Genomic DNA, 25329 nt, shown 5'->3' with positions numbered 1-25329 from the left:
TCCCTCCTCCATGATCCATCACCACTTGCTAAAATGGTCACGACCTCAAGCAAGCTCTGTGTTTGATTTGTGCTAGAGTAAAAGGCTTTTGTCCAATGAGTTTCAGTTTTTCACCACCAAATTGAACATTATTTTCACAATTGGTTCACTTTTCCCTGATCTTTTCGGGACCAGTTGGTACGTTGCCCTGCATTCACTTTTACAACACTCAGTAAGTAATCGTACTGAGGTTTTTAATTTGTAAATTTTTCTTTTTAGTCCTCGGATGAGCATGATATCTTTCATAAAGTTAAAATAATAATACTCAGCATTTATTTATGAGAAGTGCATATATCTTACTTTTTGCCAATGACATATATTCACCGTATAAATAATCTTGATTTTGGAACAACATTGTTTCAAGGTTGTAACCTTCCCAAAGTTGCTTTGGTCACCTAGTGAGAATAATATGTAAAGAGATAGAGATGGGGAAGCAAACACAAGATGTGAGTAGTTCACCCTAAGTTGGGCTAGGTCCATGAGAGTAAAGGAGTTCTACAGTTTACATGATACAAAGGTTTAAGCATAATCATCATTATTGAATTCTAATAATGGATTAAGTAGAATAATAGCATTCGAGATTAATTGTGGGAGAATGAACTCCTTTTATAGTTAAGGCGAGTCCCTTATTTTCGTTCACGGGCGATGTGGGACTCTAGGAGTTTTATTCTGATGTCGACATGTGTCATGTTGTGATTGGTCTTTTTTATTGGAAAGGAACTCATATGCTTTGGCAAGGGTGCTTCAGCACGAATCATTTAGTATGTCTTCATAGGTATTTAGTTGACCAGTGCGCAAAAGTTTCGGGATTTGTAAAGTATGGCACGACCAAATTTCATAAATCGAACCTTCAATTTCGTAATTTTTATTTAAAGATCATTCCTACAAAAATAATTTGAATTGAAGATTGCTTAAGCATCCAAATGTATAGAATAAATGGACGGTTCATCATGTATATATTACTTTGTAATCACATCATCAGTTTGCTCCATGGGTAATCATATCGTCGATTTGTTACATACATTTGAATGCATAAATAATCTCCAATTCAAATGACTTTTTTGAATGACTGATCCTTAAACGAAGGTTAATAAATTGAAAGATTCGAATTATGGAATTTATATAATGAATATACAATATTCACAAAGAGTGTGATATATTCAATCTCTCCTATACGAATAAAAGTATTATCCAGAATAAATTATGAGCATTCTAAAAAACATCACTGTTTTGGCCAATTGAAGTAAAGGTTATCTTTGTGCCAAATAAAGAAATATAAATAAACATTACCAAGATGTGCAAGTGCAAAGATTAATTTTTACGTACTCTCTTTATCTCTCTCTCTCTTTTTTTTTTTTGGGATTTATTCAATTCAGCGGTCGTATATAAACGTAACGTTGACATGAAATAACTCAACAATAATATTTCGGTCTAAAAACACAATGTTATACATAATTTTATTCTTGTATTATACGATCGAAACATCACTGTCGGGGTATAAAGATCCATATTAAGTCCTCTTGTATTATTAGGTGAGATGTTTACATCGCTTTGGGTTTGAGTTGGGTTGGGTCATGAGTGTGAGTCCGACATTCTTACTACGACACAGAAGCCGCAGGCCCACAACACGACTCCTTAACGAAGTGCCGGGTGTTGTATTGGCCTTCTTCATCTGCTCCCATCGTAAGCGACACGTGTCGTCAGATCCGGTCTTCAAGCCAAACTATTCAACTCCGTCCGATTCAGAGCTCAAACTAAAGGCAGAGATTCGTGGACTGTTGCCTGGGAGTGGGCCCCTACAAATACTAGAGTCCATTAAAAATTCTGCAGACGTGGGAGTGCCACGTCATCAGAAAGCCCTCATGTCAAAACTCGTACGACCTCTCTCTCTCTCTCTCTCCCCTCAATCCTCATCCTCATGGGTTGTCTCTAGTTGTCCATCTCTTCTCACTGTTGCGAAACAGGGAGGACGTCCAACGCTCAATGGGCACCCACGGCGCATGCTAGCAAAGGCTGGTGCAGGACAACAATAACCCCCACAAATTAATTACGTTTTTAATTTTTTTTGTTTGAACAACGACAGTGTAACCGGCAGTAGCGTCAGTTGGATTGTCATTTTTAGGGCCAAAGACAAGGACAAAGCTGTCGTTTTCGAGCTAAATTTGTACGTAGTTTTAAAATAGTTGAAAGCATCTTTAATGAAAATACTTTTAAAAATAAGCTTTAGTTAAAAAAAACAAAAAATTCTAAAAAAACACTTAAAGTGTTTTTTAAAATAAACAACTGGCGTTTTTTGTAAAAACTTAAAAAGTACTTTGAAATGTTTTTAAAACTCAAAGATATTTTATTCTAAATTAATTACTATTTGGTCGTTGAAGGGAAAAAGATCAAAATTGGACATCGAAAGGAGGACAACGGTCTGCTTTTCAGAGTATGAACATGGTACGTGTCCTGGATTGGTGTGACTGTTCGCTAATTTTTCCAGCTCAATTGATATAAATGGTTCAGATCCTTGGCCTCGTCGTCCTTCTTTACATGGTGGAAAACCCTGCCAAGAATTACCAACGGAATACCGCTTTTATGGGGTCACGTACGTGATTAGCAATTAAATGTGTCAGGCAGGTAACTAATAATTGCAAATGGTGCTTTTGTTGCAAGTGTTAAAAAGCAATTATGCCAATGTAGATTTGATCATTTATCGATTTTTTTTCTTATTAACAACTAACAATTCAATCCATTAACTTTGTCATTTGTAAAGAAAAAAAATTAACTAGTAATTAATTGTGGAATTAATTACATTTTGGAAAATTTTATTTGAACCCACATAATCTCTTTCTATACCCAACTTAAACTATAAATGAAAATTATCTTTTTATCTTATTGCATAATTTCCATCAAGTACAAGATGAAATTAACATTAAAACTAAAATTTATAAATAAACTCACCCCTAATAATCAAACCCTATCACCTTTTTTACAAAACAATATCAATACTGACAGTAAACTTAGACAAAAATACTGAAAAGAACCTTCAAATGGTGGTCCTTAAAGGATCTGAACTATTAAGCAAGTCGAAAGACGAGCTGATCGATGTCACGAGCCATGCAGATTTGATGTCCCAAAATCAGGCCACTACATAATATACTGGGAGATCAAAGGATAAATTGAAGAGAGAGTTCTTAGTGAATGTTGTAGAGAAATGGATGCAACAGTTTTGGATCATGGCTATGTGGTCTTTGAGGAGAAGCAATTTGATCTGGCCTCTTGAGCTTCGAATTGTGGAGAAGGGAACTTACAAGAAAATTTTGGAACAGTTCAAGTGAAAAACTGATCAGTTTTTCAAATTATTAACATTCAATAAGCCAATAATATACAGAACATTTTCATATGTACCCAAAATCAAGCTTGTTAGCTATATGGAGTTTTTTTTTTTTTTTCCCAGTTAGATCCAATTTAATTTTAGATTTTATTTTATAAATGAGTGTAAAGATAATTTTACATTTTGAATTAGGTTTGGAAGGATAGTTTAGGTAATAAATTTGGATTTAAAGAGATATTAATTCTTTAATTGCAAATAATATGGATGTAAAGAATAAATTAGGGGTAAAAAGAGGTTCAAATAAAATTCCCCTTACATTTTTGGGACTTTTAACAAAAAACTCACGGTTCTGTTCACTTTAACGAAAAACCACATTTTTACACTAAAAAAATCAAACCTAATACTATTCATTTTATCTTTTATTTTGTCCTTATCGTTAAAACTCAAAGTTTTCAAACCATTTTCATTAGTTTTCTTTACATTTTTTTTCTACTTAGGTTTTCGTTTAATTTCAAATCCATACAACTGTCTTTTAATTTTTTTTTAATTTCATGCATCCGGTTAAGATTTTGTACCAATGTCGTGCAACAGTAAGAAAATCTGTTAAGTGGAGTTCTTGACCTTGTTGGTGTTCGACGATTGTTAGTAGTCTCGACGCAGTCGGGTTGATCTGGGAACGATGGTGTTTATAATGAATTCCACGGATTCCGGCAGCAGAGGAGGGAAGGGGATTTCTCAATAGCACATCGCGATCGCGTTTGCAACAATCAAGTAGCACCTCGGGCTTGCAGCAATCGGGTGCCGTCCGGAGAACTGATCAGACGGAGGAGTGCGACGACGATCGAGAAACTAGAACGGCTGCAGGGTTTTCTGGGTCTAGCCCTCTGATCATCAGATTTGTAAGTGGCGGGTTGGCTCATCGATGGGTTATTGCTGGCGTTGGGTGAAGAGGAAGATGGTGATCTAAACACAGATGGAATAGAGACCTGGACCAAATCAGGATGGGTGGGTGGGGGATTGGGTTTACGAAGAAGATGAAGATCTTATTTTTTTGGGTTTTTTTTTCGTTTTTCTTTTTTAATTTTTTTTTTGCTTTTCTTGCCGCATCAACATTTAGAGGTCGATTTGACGGATTGAATCGATTGATTAACAGTGTAGGACATTGGTATAAAATGGTCAGTCGTTGTATGAAATTAAAAAAATTGAACGATGTATGAATTTAAAATTTGACGAAAGTTTAAGGGGGTAAAATGCAATTTAAGCTTAAATGTGTTTAAGGTTGTTCGTTTGGAGAGTTTGTTCATTTTTTTCATAAAATTTGACAGATTACGTTGTTAAATTGTTCAATTTCATTCACAATCGAGCTATATAGTTTGAGTAAACAAATTGACAAGATAAGATACCAAAACAATTTGGTAAGAAAACACGAACGGCATTTGCGGTTATCAAACAATGAGGGAAATAGTTAGTGACGTAAACATATTTAGGTTCAAGTAGCGTCGGCCACAAAGTTGGATTTTTCTCAAATCCAAAACGAAAAGGGTCAATTTGTAGAAGGACCACAGAGATTTAATGTGTTTAAAGAGAAGCAAACAAATCCAGAGGGATGATGATGACCCCACATACATTACTATTAGGTGTTGGTTAACCTCCAGGCCATGGGACGGCAATTTGTACGTTAGTTGGACCAAAGATGTTGCCCTAATAAGCATAAGATAAGAAGAATGAATGAAATGTCACAAAAACCCACCTAATTTGATATTTGCCACTCTAAATTTTAATTCATTTAGTTAAATTTAGATTAATTGCAAAGGTCATATCATATACACTTGTTGTCTCAACCTTGTGCTTTGCTATCAATTGTGATATGCTTGGCCAACCAAATTCATTTATCGCCATCTATATTTTAACTCTAATTCTATACAAATATTTAGCAATGCATTGGTGTATAAGATTTAAACATGTAAAGAGGACTGGAACTCAATTGAAGTTGGAGGCTAGACCCTCACACTCATAGTATGTTATTTGAAGAAAAAACATACAACATGATAATATTTAAACCACGACAATTAAAAGCAAAATCATAAATGACCAGTCCAAGCAAACCTAGAGCTACTCGTGTCCTCACTGCGAACTCCTTGTTCTGAATTGGGGTTGATGGCCTGTCACGTCTGTTGTTATTGTGGCAGATCTACACTGGTGGTTCCTATTGGTTCTTTTTAATGTGGTGGCCATATAGCGTTTTTCTATCTTTGTATGTTTGTACATATTAACCCTATTCAAATTATTAGTTATTCGAGAATATACCGATTTGACACCTCTTTGTAGTTGTTGTTCATGTGTTGGTTGATCAACAAAATTTCGTAATTGTTTCGTGTAAAAAAAATGGCACACGCCTCTTGAGAGTTTAATAATTTTTTAAAATCTAATAGAAAAGTCTATGACAACGTAGTTCTAAAAACAATCACAAAACCTTTTAATTATACAAAACATTTTAATCAAATGGTTTTGTTTTTAGATGTGGAGATTCTCTAGTCCCGGTCTAAAGTTATGCTTTTGGTAATGTTGACAAATATTTTCGTCTTGTAGCCCATGACCATCACTCTTGGCTTGAATGGCTTCTACTCAGGCCAGCCTTTTGACTCTTTCAGAACTTGTACCAAAATATATTTAAGAAATTGTAACAAAAAAAGCCCTTGATAGAGGTCATATTTTAACCCGTTTGAGCCACGGCAATACTTCTGACAACTTTGGTTCCCAAATAATGCACCTCACGCGCTGTGGCCATGGTGCACACAATTTGAGCCTTCATTTTAAAATGTTTTTTTACACCAATCTAGGGCTTAAACTCGACTCGGCTCTTCTTCCATTTTAACCTTAGTTAAACAGCTAACTGCCCAGTCGGATTGGGACCGACCTTTTCTGGCTTTTGTGCCCGCCATTTTTTCCGTCCCGTGAAAGCTTTTAGCTCGTGATTAATGGGATGGAGAGATACACGAGCGCGCGGGAGCATGGCGTGGTGTCTGGTAGGGAAGTGGGGTCCGCGATGTTTTGGTCGGGGCGGATGTGGAGGGTTTGATAGGGTGAAAGCGTAGGCGAGAGAGACTGAAGGAAAAGGAATTACATAGAACGGGTGTACGACATCTCAGTTGAAAAAAGTTGAAAGCTTTTTTTATGTTTGTTAAATATTCAGTTTCAGCTATTTTTCATAGTTTTGGATGTAAAAAAGGCAAACACATAAAGCTGCAAATACTCTGCTGCTTATTCTCACAAAAACAGTTTTACATAAAAGTTTATCAAATATTATAATACTGGTTTTTTTTCAAAAGCACTTTTACAAAAAATCTTACCAAACACTCTGCTACTTATTTTCATAACATAGTAAAAACAGTTTTTTTTCAAAATACATCAATATCAACCCAGCTCTACCTTAAAGGGTTTAAGTGTTTGTCTCTTGACTGCTCTGATTTCGGAGCCAGTCCAAGGACAGGTACTATAACTACTGCTCTGATTTTACTAGTTCCGATCGGGATATTTTCCAGTATTTTATCGGGATGGGAGATCTTACCATAACTTTCTATAATTTCTTTGAATTTAATGATGAATTTGCTGAATTTCAAAAGTAAAAACAGAGTGACTATTTATTTGGTACGATTTGTGTGTTTAGATTTGGGTTTCTGAAGATTTTGTTGCACCAAAGAGGGTGAAAAAGGAGTGATTTCATTGCAGTGATTTGGGTTTCTTCCTCACAGCATTTACTCACTGAAATCATCAAAAGCCTCTCTCTCTCTCTCTAAAAAGCTCAAATCTTTTTGTAGTCATGAAGTTGAAGCCTTTGTTACTTTCATTGCCTTTATATTATCGTTCCTTTGAGACAAGAGCGACACTCTAACAACAAGAAACCCAAATCCAGAAAAGCAAAAACCCCGAAATCCATCATTTTTTTGGAGTTTTGATCATCTGGGTAGTTTTGAAATCGACCCAGAACCATGAAAGAGTCGGAGAAAATCTTGGATCCTCAGCTGTGGCACGCCTGCGCCGGCGGCATGGTCCACATGCCTCCGGTGAACTCAAAAGTCTTCTACTTTCCGCAAGGCCACGCCGAGCACGCCCAATCCGGCGGCGGCGTCGATTTCTCCGCCGCCTCCCTAAGGATCCCCTCTCTGGTTCTCTGCAGAGTGGCCGCCATCAAGTTCATGGCGGACCTGGAAACCGATGAGGTGTTCGCCAAGATTAGGATGAACCCAATCGAGAACAGCGAGGCCTTTGCCACTGAAGACGGGGATACGGAGGCAGATGGGTCGGAAAATCAGGAAAAGCCGGGGTCATTCGCCAAGACGCTGACCCAATCCGACGCCAACAATGGCGGCGGGTTCTCTGTCCCCAGGTACTGCGCCGAGACCATTTTTCCAAAGTTGGACTACTCGGCGGACCCGCCGGTGCAGACGGTGATCGCGAAGGACGTCCACGGCGAGGTATGGAAGTTCAGGCACATTTACAGAGGGACGCCTCGGCGGCATTTGTTGACTACTGGGTGGAGCATATTTGTGAACCAGAAGAAATTGGTGGCGGGAGACTCCATTGTGTTTCTGAGAGCCGAAAATGGCGATCTCTGTGTTGGGATTCGGAGAGCGAAGAGGGGACTAGACGGCGGTGGAGGAAATGAAGTGGCTTCTGGATGGAACAACAGCCACAGCAGCGGCGGCGGCTCTGGAGATTATGTTCTGCCTTACGGCGGGTTCTCTGTGTTTCTGAGAGAGGAGGATAACAAGAAGAGAAATGGGGGTGGGAATTTGAGCCCCAATGGGAATATGAGAGGGAAGGGGAGAGTGAGGCCTGAGAGTGTGGTTGAGGCGGCGACTACGGCGGCGAATGGGCAGCCGTTTGAGGCGGTTTATTATCCGAGGGCGAGCACGCCGGAGTTTTGCGTGAAGGCATCGGCGGTGAGGGCGGCAATGAGGGTGCAGTGGTGCTCGGGAATGAGGTTTAAGATGGCTTTCGAGACTGAGGACTCTTCGAGGATCAGCTGGTTCATGGGGACCATTTCTTCTGTTCAGGTTGCTAACCCGATTTGTTGGCCTAATTCGCCTTGGAGGCTTCTGCAGGTATTTTGTTCTTCTGTGATTTTGTTGCTCAACTTGTATTTCTTTTTCGAGTTTTGTTTGTTCGTTTTGCTCTCTTATTCTGATGTTTGTAAAGTTCCTTTAGATTTTTTGGAATCTTGGTAGGACTAACACAAAAATGATTCATAGCATGTCAAATCACAGTGTCGTTGGATCACGAACCGATTAGAGTTTTAGTCGGCTCATCTGCCTTAGATTTTCGTCTCCCCAGCTTACTTTCGTGAGTTTCTACGTTCTTGTCTTCCGGTATGTTTAACTGACCACCCTCGTGTTATTTGGCGGTGAATGTGGTCTGATGCACCAACTTTTGTGGCTGTTAGTGGAATATATCCCCTTCTGCTGATGTTCCTGAATATTGTAACACACTACTGTGTCCAATTCACCTGCCTAATAGCCAGGATCTCATCGTTCGTAATTGAAACACATACATGGCATTGTCGTCCTTAAGGTCTAAAATTGGCACTTTGGGAGTCCAGAACTCACTCGGTAGTTCATATTTTGCTCGGGCACAGTATGAGGTATGAACTCTATATGGAAGGAGACTTTTAACTCTGATCTCAAGTAGAATAATTTGCTTCAGTATGAACTCCAATGTCTGCAATGTCTGAATAATTTATGTGGTCTAGACTCTGTTGTTTTATACGTTCCTCGCTATTGTTGATTTGTTGCAGCTATCTCCGCTCTGTTGTATATTTAAACAGTGTAACCTTGTTGAAATCCTGCCATTTAATCATCTGGCTTGACATTGATTAACAAACCACAATCTTACAGGTGACATGGGACGAGCCAGATTTGTTACAGAATGTGAAGTGTGTCAGCCCATGGTTGATAGAGCTAGTATCAAATGTTCCCATGATCCACATGTCACCCTTCTCATCACCAAGAAAGAAGTTGTGTCTCCCGCAACACCCAGATTTTTCTCTTGACAGGCAATTAACATTGCCATCATTTTCAGGCAACCCACTCGGGCCCAGCAGCCCCTTGTGTTGTTTACCCAACAATACTCCTGCAGGCATACAGGAAGCCAGGCATGCTCAATTTAGAATATCTTTATCAGATCTCCACCTTAACAGCAAACTGCAGTCGGGGCTGTTCTCATCCAGTTTCCAGTGGTTCGATCAAAGTTCTAGAATCTCCAATGGCATCAGAGCAGGCCATACAAGCAGCAATGAGAACCTATCTTGCTTGCTAACAATGGGGAATTCTAGTCAGAACTCGGAGAAGCCTGATAATGCTAAGAAACACAAGTTTTTACTCTTCGGTCAACCAATACTTACTGAGCAGCAGATTTCTCGGAGTTGTTCAAGCGAAGCAGTTTCACAACTTCGTCCTGGGAAAAATTCAAAAGACGGAAATCAAGACAAAACTAAGTTTTTCTTTAACGGTTCAGAATCAGCACTTGGGCGACAGGTTTCGCCAGAAAAATCCACCAGTGCTGGATTCTCATGGCACAAGGATTTTCAAGCTACTGACTTTGACCTAGAAACTGGTCATTGCAAGGTGTTTATGGAGTCGGAGGATGTGGGACGGACTCTTGACCTCTCGGCCCTTTGTTCTTATGAAGAGCTATACAGGCGGCTGGCCAACATGTTTGAAATAGAAAAACCAGAGATGATGAGCCATGTTCTTTACCGAGATGTAACAGGTGCTGTTAAACAAACTGGAGTTGAAACATTCAGGTACCAATTTTTATCTCCTCGTTTTAAAGATCATCGTATGCTTTTGAACTCCACCTAAATTGGTTTTATATGCTATTTTATTAACGCGGTTGTTTTTCCTTCTACTTTTGAACAATGCAGCGATTTTATGAAAACCGCAAAAAGACTGACTATTATAACACATCCAGCCAGTGAAAGTATTGGAAGGCAAGCAATTTTATGAAAAATGATCTCGCTTTATATCTACGGATCTTTATTCCAACGCATTGCTTTCTTTCGAACATCGCGAAACTTTTCAAACTAATTTGAACTACATAAGATTAGCTTCTTATGTTTATCATACGTGAACAACCGATAAACTGAAAGTTGGAAAACTATTTTGCAGGACGTGGATTCGAGGAATGCAAAATGCAGAAAATGGACTGGGAGCAACAAATAAGACCGGTCCCTTGAGCATATTTGCTTAGTATAGACTCTAGTATGGCATCTGAGAGTAGATGCTTGGGAATACTGAATGAATGTTAGGAGAAATGGGATACTGTACTCCTCTCAATGTTATTAACAGTGTTATATTTCTTGTGTTAAGTGTACATGTTCTTCTCAATATCAATAATATTGCCTAATGTTTTGGTGAAAATTATCTACTCATGAAGATCTTAGCAATTATATGCATTTAGGAAAACCAACTAAATGCTTTTTAAACGAGATAATGCGTCCACAACAAAATTACGCGTGCTCACATCTTTTTGAGTCGAACGTGAGATTTCCTTCAGCCGAATGGATCATGAAAATTGAAAAAGAAAATATGTACTATAACTTTATCTTTAGATAATACCAGTTAAATATGTTATTATTAAAAAAAAACGATTGGAGTTATGCCTGCAGTGTGATTAGGTTTATCATGTGGATTCGAGGTATGCATTATGTGGCTGTTGGGATTCTTAAAGACAAATGATGAAGGCAGTGCTTGTTGGGATTCGTTTTGAGGAAAGCCAGGTGCTTGGTTGGCTTCCATGGTATTATTTTGCATGTTGTTAAAGCTTGAAGCCAAGTAATACGTAAGCCAAGTAATACGTGCATGTGAACTAGATTCCAACAAATGTACATGGACAGACTGTCTACACATTAGGTCATCTCCAACTGAAGGGTTGAGAGGGTCAAAGGGCCGAAAATAGTCTGAAAATTGTCTCCAACTGAGGGCTAGGCCAAATAACTCGTGGACCCCACTGGACAAAAAAGGGCCAAAAGGCTAACCGGCTGGCCCAAAGCAGCCAGCCAGCCAGCCTCGAGCCAGGCCAAAATTTTCATTATTTCTATCTGTTATATCCGACATTATTGTACTTATTCCTGTTGGTTATATCTAAGATGAATGGTAGACCAAAATTTCAAATACAACGGCTAGTTACCGTTGGATTCAATTTTTGTTTTTTTCGGGCCAATTTTTTTTTTAATGAATTTAATTTGTAGTTTTAAAATTTAACTTGTAGTTTTAAAATTTAAATAATAAATTATGTGTGACCCTATGACCCTTTAGCCCTCGGTTGGAGACAGTTTTTTGTGATAGGACTAAAACGAGCCCTCTGACTAGCCTTGAGTTGGAGATGGCCTTACTTCTAACAAAAAAAATCTAGTTATTTAAGATTAAGATGTTCCATTTTCCACAACAAAAACCGATAAAACAATGTGTTTATATCTCTCTTTATTTAGGTTTTAACATTTTTCACCTTCTGACATGACTCATTAGTAAGCCAAGCACTTATGTTCAGATTTACCCATTTGTATCTGTATCATGTTCATATCAATTCACAGACATATCAATAGTATAAAGATATCAAAATAAGAAAATTTGTCATTCTATTATAATTTTGATTGAACAGTGCTAATCGTGAACACATTAGGTCCTATATTCATGCGAATTTCGAACCAATTAACTTTCGTATCCAAAATTGTAAACCCTATTCCAAGCCACTTCCAATGGTTACAAACTTACAATGTTCAACGTATTGATTTAGTGGGACGAACCCTGGTGATTGAAAAGGTGAAGGCCTTTAGACTTGACGACTTGGCATTTAGTTTATGACTTTATAGAATTGACTTTTGCTGTTAAGATTTGCATTGACAAGATTAATACGGAAAGAGATTCTCTCCGGATCTCCTCCATTAATGTCACCGGATTAAATGATCCGAACCTTCCAAATTTCATTAAACGGTCCACCTGTTTTGACCCTTTAAAAACTGTGATAATTTTTTACCGTTGGATGAAATTTGAAAGTCTGGATCACTTGATCCAATGACCTTGATAGAAGAGATTCAGAGATGATCTCTTTCCGATTAATACAGCCACTTTCCTACACTTTTGGTGTTTCTTCTATTCAAAAGTGTCTTACATTTTTGCCTTATTTGGTCCAAAGAATAAAATTAAACTTAATAAAATATCACAATCATTCTAGTGGTTCGAAAATAATAAATATTTTCATACAAAATTCAATTATTCTGTTTGTTGCGTATAGTTTGCTTGTGTGACTTTATCTGCTGTACTTTGTGTGAATTTTTTTTCTTGTAAACATTTTTTGATGTGATATTGAAGTATATCTAATTAAGGGTGTAGTTAGTTTGGTAACTGAATTGAACGACTATTGAGCGATAGTGATTGCTAATGTTAAAATTTGAACTGATACTGCACCGCTAAAATGACCAACGTTTCTAACAAGGTAAATGAGTAAGCAACATGTCACTTAAATCTTACAGTTTAATTATACCTAGCTGCTTGATTTATAAGAAAAACATAAATTGGAAAAATCGCTTTGATACGAGCATAGTAAGGAGCTAATTGGGAAAAAAAAAATTGAACACTGAATGGCTTTTTTATTGTAAATTATAATCTCAAGCACAAATAAATATTCCATTTGAACCACAAAAAATAAAAGTTTCTACACACACGTTAAGTTCCAATTTATGCACAGAAACATGACATGCTGTCTGTAATATGCGTCCGGTCAATTGTCATTGTCAATACTCAGTCTCAGTATTCCCAGGTTGAATTGATTTATTACTTAATTATTTTATTAATCCCAACAAAAAAATGTACAAAATCCAAAACTATTAAAAATAAAAATAAAGGGAAAATGCACGAGCCCAAAGCAACGTACACGTGCAGTGGACCCAAATGACAATTAAGGTTGGGGATGATGACATCATCAGGCACGTGCGGTCCAACACTTGTGTCGCCTTTTTGATGGCCGGGCCTCCTTTTCGGCTAATGGAATGATTTGAATATGGTGGGATTGTGGATTGGACTCCACCCAGCCCTCCTTCCCTTTTTAATTGTGAATTCATTGAAAACGATATCATCGGTTCAAACTTGTCCATGCACACCCATAAACTCAATGCCCCTATCTGTTTAATTAATTTGAGGTTAATTACTCTACTTAATTAGGGAGTGTGAGCAAGTGTTGAATTATTATGGTGGATATAATATTCAACTATTACGCTTCTTGGGTTTAATTATCATCTCTCTTCTTCTGTTTAGTGTAATGTAATTTAATTAGAGTAACAATATCACTTGATATAATAGCTCCTCAAAATATTGCTTATAATAAATAAATAAAACAGTAGAGAATGTGAAGGACACACCCTAGAAAAAGTTTGTGGGATACCAATATATTGAGATCATATAAGAATCACACTCCTATAGTGGGCCAGAAAATTTAAGTATGATACCAATATCTTGAACTCATGAGTTCACTATATTAAACTCATGAGTTGTCTTATATTGAAGTCATGACTCTCGCAATTATAAACTCACACTAGTGTAGTATTAGTAGTGTTATAAGTATCAAACACAAGTTGTCTTGTTTCTACGTATAAGCATCACTCACTCAAAATTATTGTTAAAGACCTTGTTGAAAATTTCTCAACTTAATTAGAGTACTAATAACAGCAAAGGAGTGTGTAATTCAAGTAACCAACCACTTGTATTATGATACTTAATGTACTGAATCATGTTCCCAACATAATGAGAAATCTATCGAAAGTAAGAGTCAAAAAGTCAAATGGTCAAAGGTTGGCTTGGAGGAAGAGCCAATTCGTGAATTTTACGTGCAAAGGCATAAACATGTTTAGAAAGCATTCAAATATCTAAGTTTTTGGTCTAGTAAGTTTTTAGTTCCAAAACCCCTATAATACTATGGGATCCCAGTTTCATGCATTGGGATATGAAACTGTCTTAATGGATCATTAACGTGTGAATAATATAAATCAAAATACAATCCTACAAATCACTTAGAGCACACCTAGCAAGAAATATTTCTCATAAAATATCATTTCATAGAAAAATGAATCTAAATACAATCGAACAAAACCCACGGCTATGATCTGTGTCATTATGAGTTTGTTTGAAAATACTTTTAATCAACAAAAGTGCTTCTAATTTTGAAGTGCCTAATGAAAGAAGCACCCATGCTTTTCTAAAAAGCACTTGCAGTTTATTAAAAGTTTCAATGTGTTTTTATAAAAGCGATTTTATTGAAAAAACAGATCCTGTTATAAATAGGTCAAAGTTAGAGAGATAACATTTAATGGTAGGTGCAAGGTAGATGTTAAATGTCACACTAAAAATATAGCACAAGAGGATAACAAATAAAGGCAGAGAAATAGATGATGTTACTGATATTTTTTTCTCGTTCTCTTTTTCTTATATTTTCTGTAACTTGAAAACATACGGAGTGCTCTATTTATAGAGCAACTCCAAACTGATGCATTAACTGCATATTGAAATTTACGACACTTCCTTTGGCAATACAATCTCTATGTATTTACAAATTCAATTTTTACTTTGCATGGGCATTGAAAACTTCTGCCAATGCTGAAAACTTCTGCTGATGTACTGTGGGCATTCATTACCCATCAGACTTTTCAACACTCCTCTTTGGATGCCCACATATCAACATGAGTTGCCTCGTTAAAACCTTGCTTGGAAAAACTCAGTGGGAAAAAACCATAGCGAAGGAAAAAGAGTACAACTTTTCCTGAATCGTTGATATAGTGTCAAGTATGCTTATGTTGCCTCGTTAAAACCTTGATAGGAAAAACCCAGTGGGAACAATCCTAATCGAAGGAAAAAGAGTACAACAAGCATGTATCATGGATGCTCCCCCTGATATGTATCTCCCCCTGATTCCGCATTCTCCAAATTTAGTTGTTTGGTAAGTCGACGTAATCCGATGTCTTGCACTAACTTCTGAAATGTGCACTTTGGTAGAGATTTGGTGAACAAGTCTGCCAGATTTTCATTTGAACGGATTTGTCTGACTTCAATAACTTTAGCCTTCTGAAGCTCATGTGCACTGAAAAACTTTGGAGATATGTGTTTAGTCTTGTCGCCCTTGATGAATCCTTCCTTCATTTGAGCAACACAGGCTGCATTATCTTCATGGATGACAGTTGGATTGTCTGTCTTCGAAGTTAGACCATATGAATTCCGAATATGATGGATCATTGATCTTAACCAAGAACATTCACGACTTGCTTCATGTAAAGCAAGTATTTCTGAATGATTTGAAGATGTAGCAACTAATGTTTGCTTGGTTGAGCGCCATGAGATTGTTGTATCTCCATTTTTAAATACATATCCAGTTTGTGAGCAGACTTTATGCGGATCAAAGAGGAAACCAGCATCTGCATATCCAACAAGGACCTGGTCATTTGTGGAGTCCTTTGAGTAGAAGAGACTCATGTCTGTTGTCCCACGAAGGTATCGCAATACATCTTTGATACCCTTCCAATGGCGAATTGTTGGAGTAGAGCTATACCTTGCTAACAAGTTAATTGAAAAACCTATATCTAGTCTAGTACATTGTGCTAAATACAAAAAAGCATCTACTGCACTCAGATATGGTACTTCTGGACCAAGGACCAGTTCATCATCTTCTTTTGGACGGAATGGATCTTTCTTAATGTCCAAAGAACGAACAATCATTGGCGTGCTGAGTGGATAAGCCTTGTCCATACCAAATCGCTTCAGAATTTTTTCAATGTAAGCTGATTGGTGGACCAAAATTCCACTAGCACAATGCTTGATCTGCAGGCCGAGACAATATTTTGTTTTCCCAAGATCTTTCATTTCAAATTCGCTTTTCAGATATTCAGCAGTTTTATTGAGCTCTTCAGGAGTTCCAAATAGATTCATATCAGCAACATATACTGCCACTATAGCGAATCCAGAATTGGATTTCTTAATGAACACACAAGGGCAAATGACATTGTTGATATACCCTTCTTTGATCAAATACTCACTGAGACGATTATACCACATTCGTCCAGATTGTTTCAGCCCATACAATGATCGCCTTAATTTGATCGAGAGCATACATCGTGGTTTGTTACTTGTTTCAGGCAACTTAAGTCATTCTGGGACTTTCATATAGATGTCAGTATCTAATTCTCCATATAGATACGCAGTGATGACATTCATAAGTCGCATTTCAAGCCTTTCTGAAACCACTAAACTTATTAAGTAACGAAGCGTAATTGCATCCATTACAGGACTCATAATCAATTCCAGATCTTTGAGAAAAACCTTGTGCAACGAGTCGTGCTTTATATCTTGCAATCTCGTTTTTCTCATTGCGTTTCCTTGTGAATACCCATTTGTAACCCACGGGGTTTACACTAGGCGGGGTTTGGACTACTGGTCCAAAAACATTCTGCATTTCCAAGGAATTTAATTCTGCATGAATTGCATCTTTCCACTTAGGCCAATCTTGTCTCTGTTTGCATTCATCAACAGAGCGGGGCTCAATATCATCATTTAAGATGATTTCAGTGGCTACTGCGAATGCAAACATATCATCGATGATTATTTCATTCCGATTCCACAATTCATTTGTACATGCATAATTTATGGAGATTTCTTTGCTTTCATGTACTTCTATCTCTTTAGGAACATGTGTCTCATAAAGGACATTTTCTTTTTCTGGAAGTCCAGAATCATGAATTGTGGATGTGTCATTCATTTTCTCTTCTTGAATGATTTCATTTGGATTCAGTTGTGCCCTTGACTTTCTCTTTCGAGAGGCTGAATCTTTTGAACCTTGGGGTTTACCACGCTTCAGGCGTGCACCAGATAAATCATTTGCTACCACTTTATTTTGTCCAATAAGGACATCAATTCTTGCAGGTGCATTTGCAGCTGGTATATGTGATTTTGTCACTTTCATAGCATCATTAAATGCATCTGGCATTTGATTGGCAATGCTTTGAAGATGAACGATCCTTCTCACTTCATTTTCACATTGAATGCTACGAGGATCAAAATGAGACAAGGTGGGAACAACCCATGTCAGCTCTTTCCGTTCTTCTAGAACGGTCTTTTCTCCCCCTAACGACGGGAAAATTGTCTCATCAAAGTGACAATCAGCAAAACGAGCTGTAAACATATCACCTATCAAGGGTTTCAAATATCTAATGATAGATGGTGAATCAAAACCCACGTAAATTCCCAGTCTACGTTGAGGTCCCATTTTAGTGCGTTACGGCGGTGCAATAAGCACATAAACAACGCAACCAAAAACTCATAAATGGGAAATGTTTGGCTGATATTCAAACAGGAGTTGTACTGAAGAGTATTGATGGTTGGCTATAGGTCTCAATCGAACCAATGATGCAGCATGTAAGATGGCTTGTCCCTATGCAAAGACTGGTAATTTGGTTTTCATAAGCAGAGTGCGAACTATTAACTGAAGTCGCTTGATCAATGCTTCTACTAAACCATTTTGAGTATGGACATGAGGAACATGGTGTTCAACATCAATTCCCAATGTCATGCAATAATCATCAAAGGTTTGAGACGTAAATTCACCAGCATTATCAAGTCGGATTGACTTAATGGGATAATCTGAGAACTATGCTCGTAACTTAATTATCTGAGCAAGAAGTCTCGCAAAGGCTACATTCCGAGTAGACAAGAGACAAACATGTGACCATCGGGTAGATGCATCAACCAAAACCATAAAATATCGAAATGGTCCACATGATGGTTGAATAGGCCCACAAATATCCCCTTGAATTCTTTGCAGAAATGATAGGGATTCAGCATCAACCTTTAGTTAAGATGGTCTAATTACCAACTTCCCTTGAGAACAAGCTTTGTAAGGATTATCATTTGAGACAACAATGTGTTTGCTCATTAATGGATGTCCATTAGAGTTGGTAATGATCCTACGCATCATGGTAGATCCTGGATGACTCAGACGGTCAAACCAAAGTATGTAAACTTTTGAATCAATGAACTTCTGGTTCATGACAGTATGTGATTTAATTGTCCTTATGTATGTATAATACAATCCACTCGACATACCACGCAACTTCTCCAATATACGCTTCTGGGTATCATTGGAGGTAATGCATAGATACTCCACATTTTCTGCACTTTTTGTTTCAATGTGGTGTCTATTTAAACGTATGTCTTTGAAACTCAACAAATTTCGAGTAGATCGAGTAGCATACAATGCATTCTGTATGAACAATATTGTTCTATTTGGTAACATAATCTCGGCTTTCCCTGAACCTTGAATTACATCTGAAGGTCCTGATATTGTTGTTACCCCTACTCTTGTAAATATTAAGCTTGAGAAATACTTTCGATCACGAAGTATTGTATGTGTGGTTGCACTGTCTGCAAGACAAATATCTTCGCCATTTCTCATGTTCTGAGAATAACCACAGTTTTTATCCATGCTCTTTGAGCAAGAGAATCAGAGTTAAAAGCAAGTTATAACAAGAAATTTACATGCCACTTTTATTTAATTTGAAATACTACAAGTTCAGCATAATAAAAGTACATCAGTGATTCAATCTGACCGGTATACTTCATTTCCCCTTTCCACAATAAAGTCTGGAACATCTAGATGAGTTGTGTTCAATTGCCCTGATAAGTCAAACACTGGATCAGGTATATCCATTGGTCTAGTCTGGTCGAGAAAATTGGTCTCGACACTTTTCTCCTTGAGGGAGGCTTGATACAGATCCACTAGATGTTTTGGGGTACGACAAGTACACGCTTAATGCCCATTGACACCACACCTATGGCAGGCTCTTTCAGAGTTCCTGGGAGCATTGTTCATATGAGCTTTGCCTTTGTGGCGATTCACATTTTTGAAGCTCGGGCCTGAATTATGCCTCAGAACCTGGTTATGAAACTGAACTCCATGGTTCTTGCCTTTCCTATTCCATCGACCTCGCTTGTGGCCACGTCCTCGTTTATGATTATCACCACCAAAGGATGTGGCGTTCACTTCGAGGGAAGCAGCATTCACTTCTGGGAATGGTGCTGATCCAGTAGGTCAAGAATGATGGTTTTTCATCAGGAGCTCATTGTTCTGTTCAGCTACTAAGAGCACAGATATCAGCTGGTTATACTCAGTGTAGCCTCGCGCTCTATACTGTTGTTGCATGAGCACGTTGGAGGCATGAAATGTGCTGAGAGTCTTTTCCAGCATATGTTCCTCAGTAATAATGTCCCCACAGAGCTTCATCTGAGAGGTAATTTTGAACAACGCAGAATTGTATTCTGCCACTGACTTGAAGTCCTGGATCCTCAGATGAGTCCACTCATAGCGGGCCCTTGGAAGAATCACCGTTGTTTGGTGATTGTATATGTTTCTCAAGGCATTCCAGAGAGCTAACGGATCTTCAACCGTTAAGTACTCGCTCTTTAGCGCCTCATCATGATGGCGACGAATGAAAATCATGGCCTTTGCCCGAACTTGAGAGGATGAGTTGCTCTCTTCCCTGATGGTATCTCCAAGATTCCTTACTTCCAGATGGATCTTGGTATCCAGTACCCAAGTCAAGTAATTCTTCCCGGTAATATCCAGGGCAGCAAATTCAAGTTTCGCCAAGTTTGCCATTTTCTTTTCTGAAAGAAAATGAGATGTGTAAGAACTTGCAATAATATATATTCCTGGAGGAATATGATGTTAAAACTTCTGGTTCTTACAAAATTTTCATTTTGATCTTCAGGTCAAAATGATAAGCATTCGTAACTTCTGGCTCGAGATTTTCAGGGTGAATGAGGAGGGTGATTGTACCACACCATTCTCATCAAAATATTGTAATATAGAATGGACGATTATTCCACACCACTTAAGTAGCAGGAAAATTTAAATATGCAGAGTAGTATGGGCGATTATACCGCATCACATAAAATTGCAATGAAATTAAACAGCAGGTAAATTTATATATGCAGGGTAGGGTGGGCGATTATACCGCTCCACCTAAAATTTGCAGTAAAATTAAATCTGCAGTCCAAGATAGGTGATGATACCGCACCGTCTTGGATCGCAGTAAGAATAAATTTGCAGTTCAAGATCGGCGTACCACACCATCTTAGATTGCAGTAAAATTAACATAAATAAATACTGGGTTAGTAGTCAATCTCTACACCAAACAAGTAATCAAAGATGTATGTAACCGTTAGATTGAGAACTAAGAGCAGGCATGAAGCAAATAGTTCGTCGCGAGGGTACATTGCGCAGTTGAGGCAGAGGAAGAAGATGAACAGTAAAAACCTTAAAGGAAACATTTTTTCTTTCTTTCGTTCGGCGAAGAGAGATGATAGAATAATTATATTTAGAGACTCATACTGATAACGTGTTATAAGTAGGTCAAAGTTAGAGAGATAACATTTTTAATGGTAGGTGCAAGGTAGATGTTAAATGTCACACTAAAAATATAGCACAAGAGAATAACAAATAAAGGCAGAGGAATAGATGATGTTATTGATATTTTTCTCTCGTTCTCTTCTTCTTATATTTTCTGTAACTTGAAAACATACAGAGTGCTCTATTTATAGAGCAACTCCAAACTGATGCATTAACTGCATATTGAAATTTACGACACTTCCTTTGACAATACAATCTCTATGTACTTTGCATGGGCATTGAAAACTTCTGCCAATACTAAAAACTTCTGCTGATGTATTGTGGGCATTCATTACCCATCAGACTTTTCAACAGATCCAAACTAGTTATAAATTTTTCAACAGTATTTAACTGGAGTCGGTCAAAAAATAGGGTTTTATGACATTTTATTCTTCGCATTCCTTTATAATAATTATTATATGTATTTCAAGTTTTCGGATAGATCCGGAATCATTTTGATGGAGTGATCTGAACCATTTCATTGGTGCTTTGCTCAAGTTTTACAGTTTAAGTAAATCTTATCGACTTTACGTTTTCATACATCGTGTTGTGCTTTCTTAAACTGACCATAATGCTCTTTCTAAAAATATGTATTTCAAGTTTTGGGATTGAACCAGAATTATTTTGAGAGTGGTTTCATTAGTTTTTAGTTTTCAATTATTTGGGACTGTAGGTGAATTTAAAAAAAAAAAAAATTGACATTTCATCATGAGGTTGTTATTTGTTATCATAATCGTCAATTTCTTTGAAACATATGGATAACTAAACGGCACCAAATCGAATAAATTTTTTTAGAGTTGATTTTAAATGAAGATGAAGAGAATTTGTGGTTCCAATCATGGATGGAGCTATAAATTTTCTTTAGAGAAGGAATCCTTAACCTCTAGCTGTACAATGGATGTAGACGCAAACGTAGACGTTGACGTAGAGGCATAATTGTGTAATATGTATTGATCCATCCTTTTCACATTTAGTACTTACATAGCAAGTACGTGATATTGGTATTCAAGAACTAATTGTGCTGGACAGTGTTGTGTTAGGCTGGGTTAGCCCGCACACCTATTTGATTGAGAAAATACAGATAATTTTAATATTTAACTAATTGTCAGTAATAGTAAAACAATTTAAGTTCAGAGAGTAGAATACATTTTGAATTATGAGATTGACGTCACCAATTTGAGATGTGAAGCTACCATAGATTGTACAGGCAACGGGAGAACCCCAATAGTACAACCTCAACCAGATGGAAATTAGCTATAGTATTGAGACTTATATTAGGTATACAGTAGTAATAAAGATGATCCGTAGCAAGGTAAATAACATATAAAAAAACTTGAAATGAGAAGAACGATTCAAATGACATACCGGCATGGGAATGAGGAAGCCCGAGAACAAGTTCCGGAAACTCAACAAGAATGACATAACAATTGCAGCAATTTGATGGCCAGGAGTCAGGGCAACAACCATCATTCCGTACATAGAGAAGTAGGTAAAGCACAAGAAGATGAAGTAGTAGAAGTACAAAAACTTCTCCACCTTGAAATTGTACCCGATCATGAAAAATAGAAGGCATGAATAGACAAAGTTTTGGATTGCAACGTAAATTATCTCAATAGCCACCTATAACACCAATATATATGTCAATAAACAAAGATATGAAATTACAATGACTATAAAAAAAAACAAGCACATAAACAAGTATGGATGTCAATATCTTACCTGAACAAATGCATAAGGCAACTCTGGATACATTCTAGTTGCTCTTTCATGATAGAAAACAGTTCGTTCACCCGCAACCACGGATTGCACAACAGAAGCATTGGTAGCTCCAATGAAGAGAATGGCGGAATAGGTAGCTCCCAATAGATTGATTAGGTCTTGTTGTTTGTGTCTGTTCACAAGAATATATAAAGTTAAACATTGTATAAGTAGCAATGTTTGGAGAAAACATGCGACTGAATCACATTTCAAAGAAAATGTGTACGAAAGATGTAGATGATAATAAGGTTCTTAAACTTACATTTGGTCTCCTTTGCCCCAGAATATGACACCAAAATAATACTACGACGCAGATTGTCATGAAAAACCTAATGGCATTGTATCGTGAGTTCCTCCAGTATGACTAGTGTTGTTTCCAGAAGCATGCCTTGCATTGTGTTGCAAAGCTTTGGGAGTATTGGGCGGGGAAGTAAAGGTCACTGGAGCCTGGTTCTGGAATGCTTAGTTCCATGATAAGTTCTTGATTTCTCCTAAACAAACGAAACAAAAAGGATGAAAAAAAAATAATTAGCACACACAGACGAGTGGAATATTTTAAATGAATAATGAAAAATTTCTCACAGTACACATAATAATGGAAACTGCTCTAGCATCAAGACCTGATGTTAGCTTATCCATGAAAATGATGGTAAGTTTGGCAACCAATTCTTCAGCAATAGTGAGCCTCTTTCTCTGCTCAGTTGAAAGTCACAATTGTGCTTGTACAGTATCGTGTTGGGTTGGGTTAGCCCGTATACCTATTTGATTTGATTGAGAAATTACATATAGTTTTAATATTTAGCTAACTGTTAGTAAAAGGTGGGCCAGAGAAAGCTGAGTTCACCGACGAGTGACCCTTCTTTGATCTTTGCAACCCCTAGAATACCCTGCAAAATATTTTGTATTAGTCAAACAATTTAAGTTCACAGAGTAGAATACATTTTGGATTACATGAGATCGACCGAAGTGATTCAAAGTATAAACTTGCCTCAAAGTATTCAACAAGTTTGTAAGACTGGCGACCTAGAGGATGGCATAAATCAACTATCCTCCTTTTTTTCGAAAAGCTGCAAGGCTAAATGAAATCAATGTGAAATATTGTACATGAATAATGAAAAATTCTACCGATTAAAAAGTTAGTTTGTACCTTATCAAAAGCTTCAAAAATGAGAATGCTAGGCTAGTGAATTGTGCAAACAACAGTTCGTCATGTATCCATAGTGTTTCTCACAGTACACATAATAATGGAAACTGCTCTAGCATCAAGACCTGATGTCAGCTCGTCCATCAAGATGATAGAAAGTTTGGCAACCAATTCTACTGCAACAGTGAGCCTCTTTCTCTACTCAGCTGAAAGTCACAATTGTGCTTGTACAATATCGTGTTGGGTTGGGTTAGCCCATATACCTATTTGATTTGATTGTGAAAATACATATAGTTTTAATATGGGTAAATTACATTTTACCCCTTCATGTTTGAGAACAATTTCAATTCTTTACAATATTATTAAAACATTTTAATTTCATACATTTACTTATCATTTTATTTCAATTTTATACAACCGTTAAAAATCTGTTAAATTAACTGTTAAGTGATGACGTGGCAAATATGGGGTCCCCATTTGTTATGATGGAGCTGCCACATATGTGCCACGTGGCTAAACAACTAATAAAATATTTAAAATATTAAAATAATTTACTAAAGAAAAGTTATATAAAAATAATAATAATAATAATAATTGAAATCGTCTTCCCCACCCATCCCTTCCCCTTCCCCGCAACCCCCCCACCAAATCCTAAGGATTCGAAGTTCCGGACCGTTGAAATTTGATCCAATTGGCTACAAACATGGGGGCCTTCTAAAAGTGATAATAATTGTAGCCATTAGATCAAATTTCAAGGGCCCGGATCTCTGGATCCTTAGGCCTTCTCCAACCGAAGGGTCCAGAGGGCCGTAAAATGCCTGAAAACCGTCTCCAACCGAGGGCTAGGCTAGAGGGCTCGTGGGCCCCCACAGAATTTGAAAGGGCCAAAGGGCTGGCCCAATCCAGCCAGCCAGCCCCGTGCTGGCCAGAAATGTGAGCATTCATGTCGGATATAATCAATAGGAATATGTATATTCTTGTCGGTTATATTCGACAGGAATGCTAGGCCAAATTTTCAAATGTAACGGCTAGCTAACTTCAGCTAGCCTTTATTTTTACACTTTTATATATTTTTTTTATTTACAAATTTTTTTTCCTATAACTTCTATTTTTAAATTCTATTTTTTTCTATAACTTCCTATAACTTCTACTTTACAAAATTTGTTTCATATTTTTTTTTCCCTATAACTTCTATTTTACAAAATTTGTTTCATCTTTTTTTTTAATTCCATTTTTTTCCTATAACTTCTATTTTACAAAATTTGTTTCATATTTTTTTAAATTCCATTTTTTTTGTCACATCCCAGCTCGGGGTCCACCACATCCAGGGCCCGCTCCACCACCTTAGCACGATATTATCTGCTTTGAGTCCCGACCACACCCTCACAGTTTTGTTTTTTTGAATTCCATTTTTTTTCCTATAACTTCTATTTTACAAAATTTGTTTCATATTTTTTTTAAATTCCATTTTTTTTGTCACATGCCCGTCCGGGGTCCACCACATCCCGGGCCCGCTCCACCACCGTAGCACAATATTGTCCTCTTTGAGCCCCGACCATGCCTTCACAGTTTTGTTTCTGGGAACTCA

At 37.3% G+C, this 25329-nt stretch overlaps 3 protein-coding genes across 3 annotated transcripts; 1 reads left to right on the top strand and 2 right to left on the bottom strand.

The window, feature by feature from the left end:
• Nucleotides 1–6773: 6773 nt before the first annotated feature.
• LOC137715899 (auxin response factor 18-like) lies at nt 6774–10766 on the top strand. Its single transcript, XM_068455260.1, has 4 exons — nt 6774–8463; nt 9253–10160; nt 10281–10346; nt 10525–10766. The coding sequence occupies exons 1-4, from the start codon at nt 7348–7350 to the stop codon at nt 10604–10606; spliced, it is 2172 nt and encodes a 723-aa protein (XP_068311361.1). The 5' UTR covers nt 6774–7347; the 3' UTR covers nt 10607–10766.
• Nucleotides 10767–19480: 8714 nt separating this feature from the next.
• Nucleotides 19481–20047, bottom strand: LOC137714321 (uncharacterized). The gene has a single exon (XM_068453560.1). It carries the CDS (start codon nt 20045–20047, stop codon nt 19481–19483), a length of 567 nt encoding a protein of 188 aa, XP_068309661.1.
• Nucleotides 20048–21687: 1640 nt separating this feature from the next.
• LOC137714320 (pleiotropic drug resistance protein 2-like) lies at nt 21688–24686 on the bottom strand. Its single transcript, XM_068453559.1, has 4 exons — nt 24568–24686; nt 22559–22730; nt 22205–22459; nt 21688–21726 (listed from the first exon to the last, which is right to left on the bottom strand). The coding sequence occupies exons 1-4, from the start codon at nt 24684–24686 to the stop codon at nt 21688–21690; spliced, it is 585 nt and encodes a 194-aa protein (XP_068309660.1).
• Nucleotides 24687–25329: the final 643 nt, after the last annotated feature.

The sequence above is a fragment of the Pyrus communis genome, chromosome 14 (assembly GCF_963583255.1).
Source record: "Pyrus communis chromosome 14, drPyrComm1.1, whole genome shotgun sequence".
Taxonomy (NCBI): Eukaryota; Viridiplantae; Streptophyta; class Magnoliopsida; order Rosales; family Rosaceae; genus Pyrus; species Pyrus communis.
The sequence above is the reverse complement of the archived record's forward strand: the minus strand, read 5'-3'. Positions and strand labels throughout refer to the sequence as shown.

Bases quoted from the DNA above. Each gene is read 5' to 3' on its own strand.
- LOC137715899 (XM_068455260.1), top strand. From the start codon at position 7,348: ATGAAAGAGTCGGAGAAAATCTTGGATCCTCAGCTGTGGCACGCCTGC. The intron at 8,464-9,252 runs GTATTTTGTTCT...ACAATCTTACAG, and splicing joins CGCCTTGGAGGCTTCTGCAG to GTGACATGGGACGAGCCAGA. The intron at 10,347-10,524 runs GCAAGCAATTTT...ACTATTTTGCAG, and splicing joins GCCAGTGAAAGTATTGGAAG to GACGTGGATTCGAGGAATGC.
- LOC137714321 (XM_068453560.1), bottom strand. From the start codon at position 20,047: ATGGCAAACTTGGCGAAACTTGAATTTGCTGCCCTGGATATTACCGGG.
- LOC137714320 (XM_068453559.1), bottom strand. From the start codon at position 24,686: ATGAATGCTCACATTTCTGGCCAGCACGGGGCTGGCTGGCTGGATTGG. The intron at 22,460-22,558 runs GTAAGATATTGA...TTGGTGTTATAG, and splicing joins TGCCTTATGCATTTGTTCAG to GTGGCTATTGAGATAATTTA. The intron at 21,727-22,204 runs GTATGTCATTTG...TCCATTGTACAG, and splicing joins GCTTCCTCATTCCCATGCCG to CTAGAGGTTAAGGATTCCTT.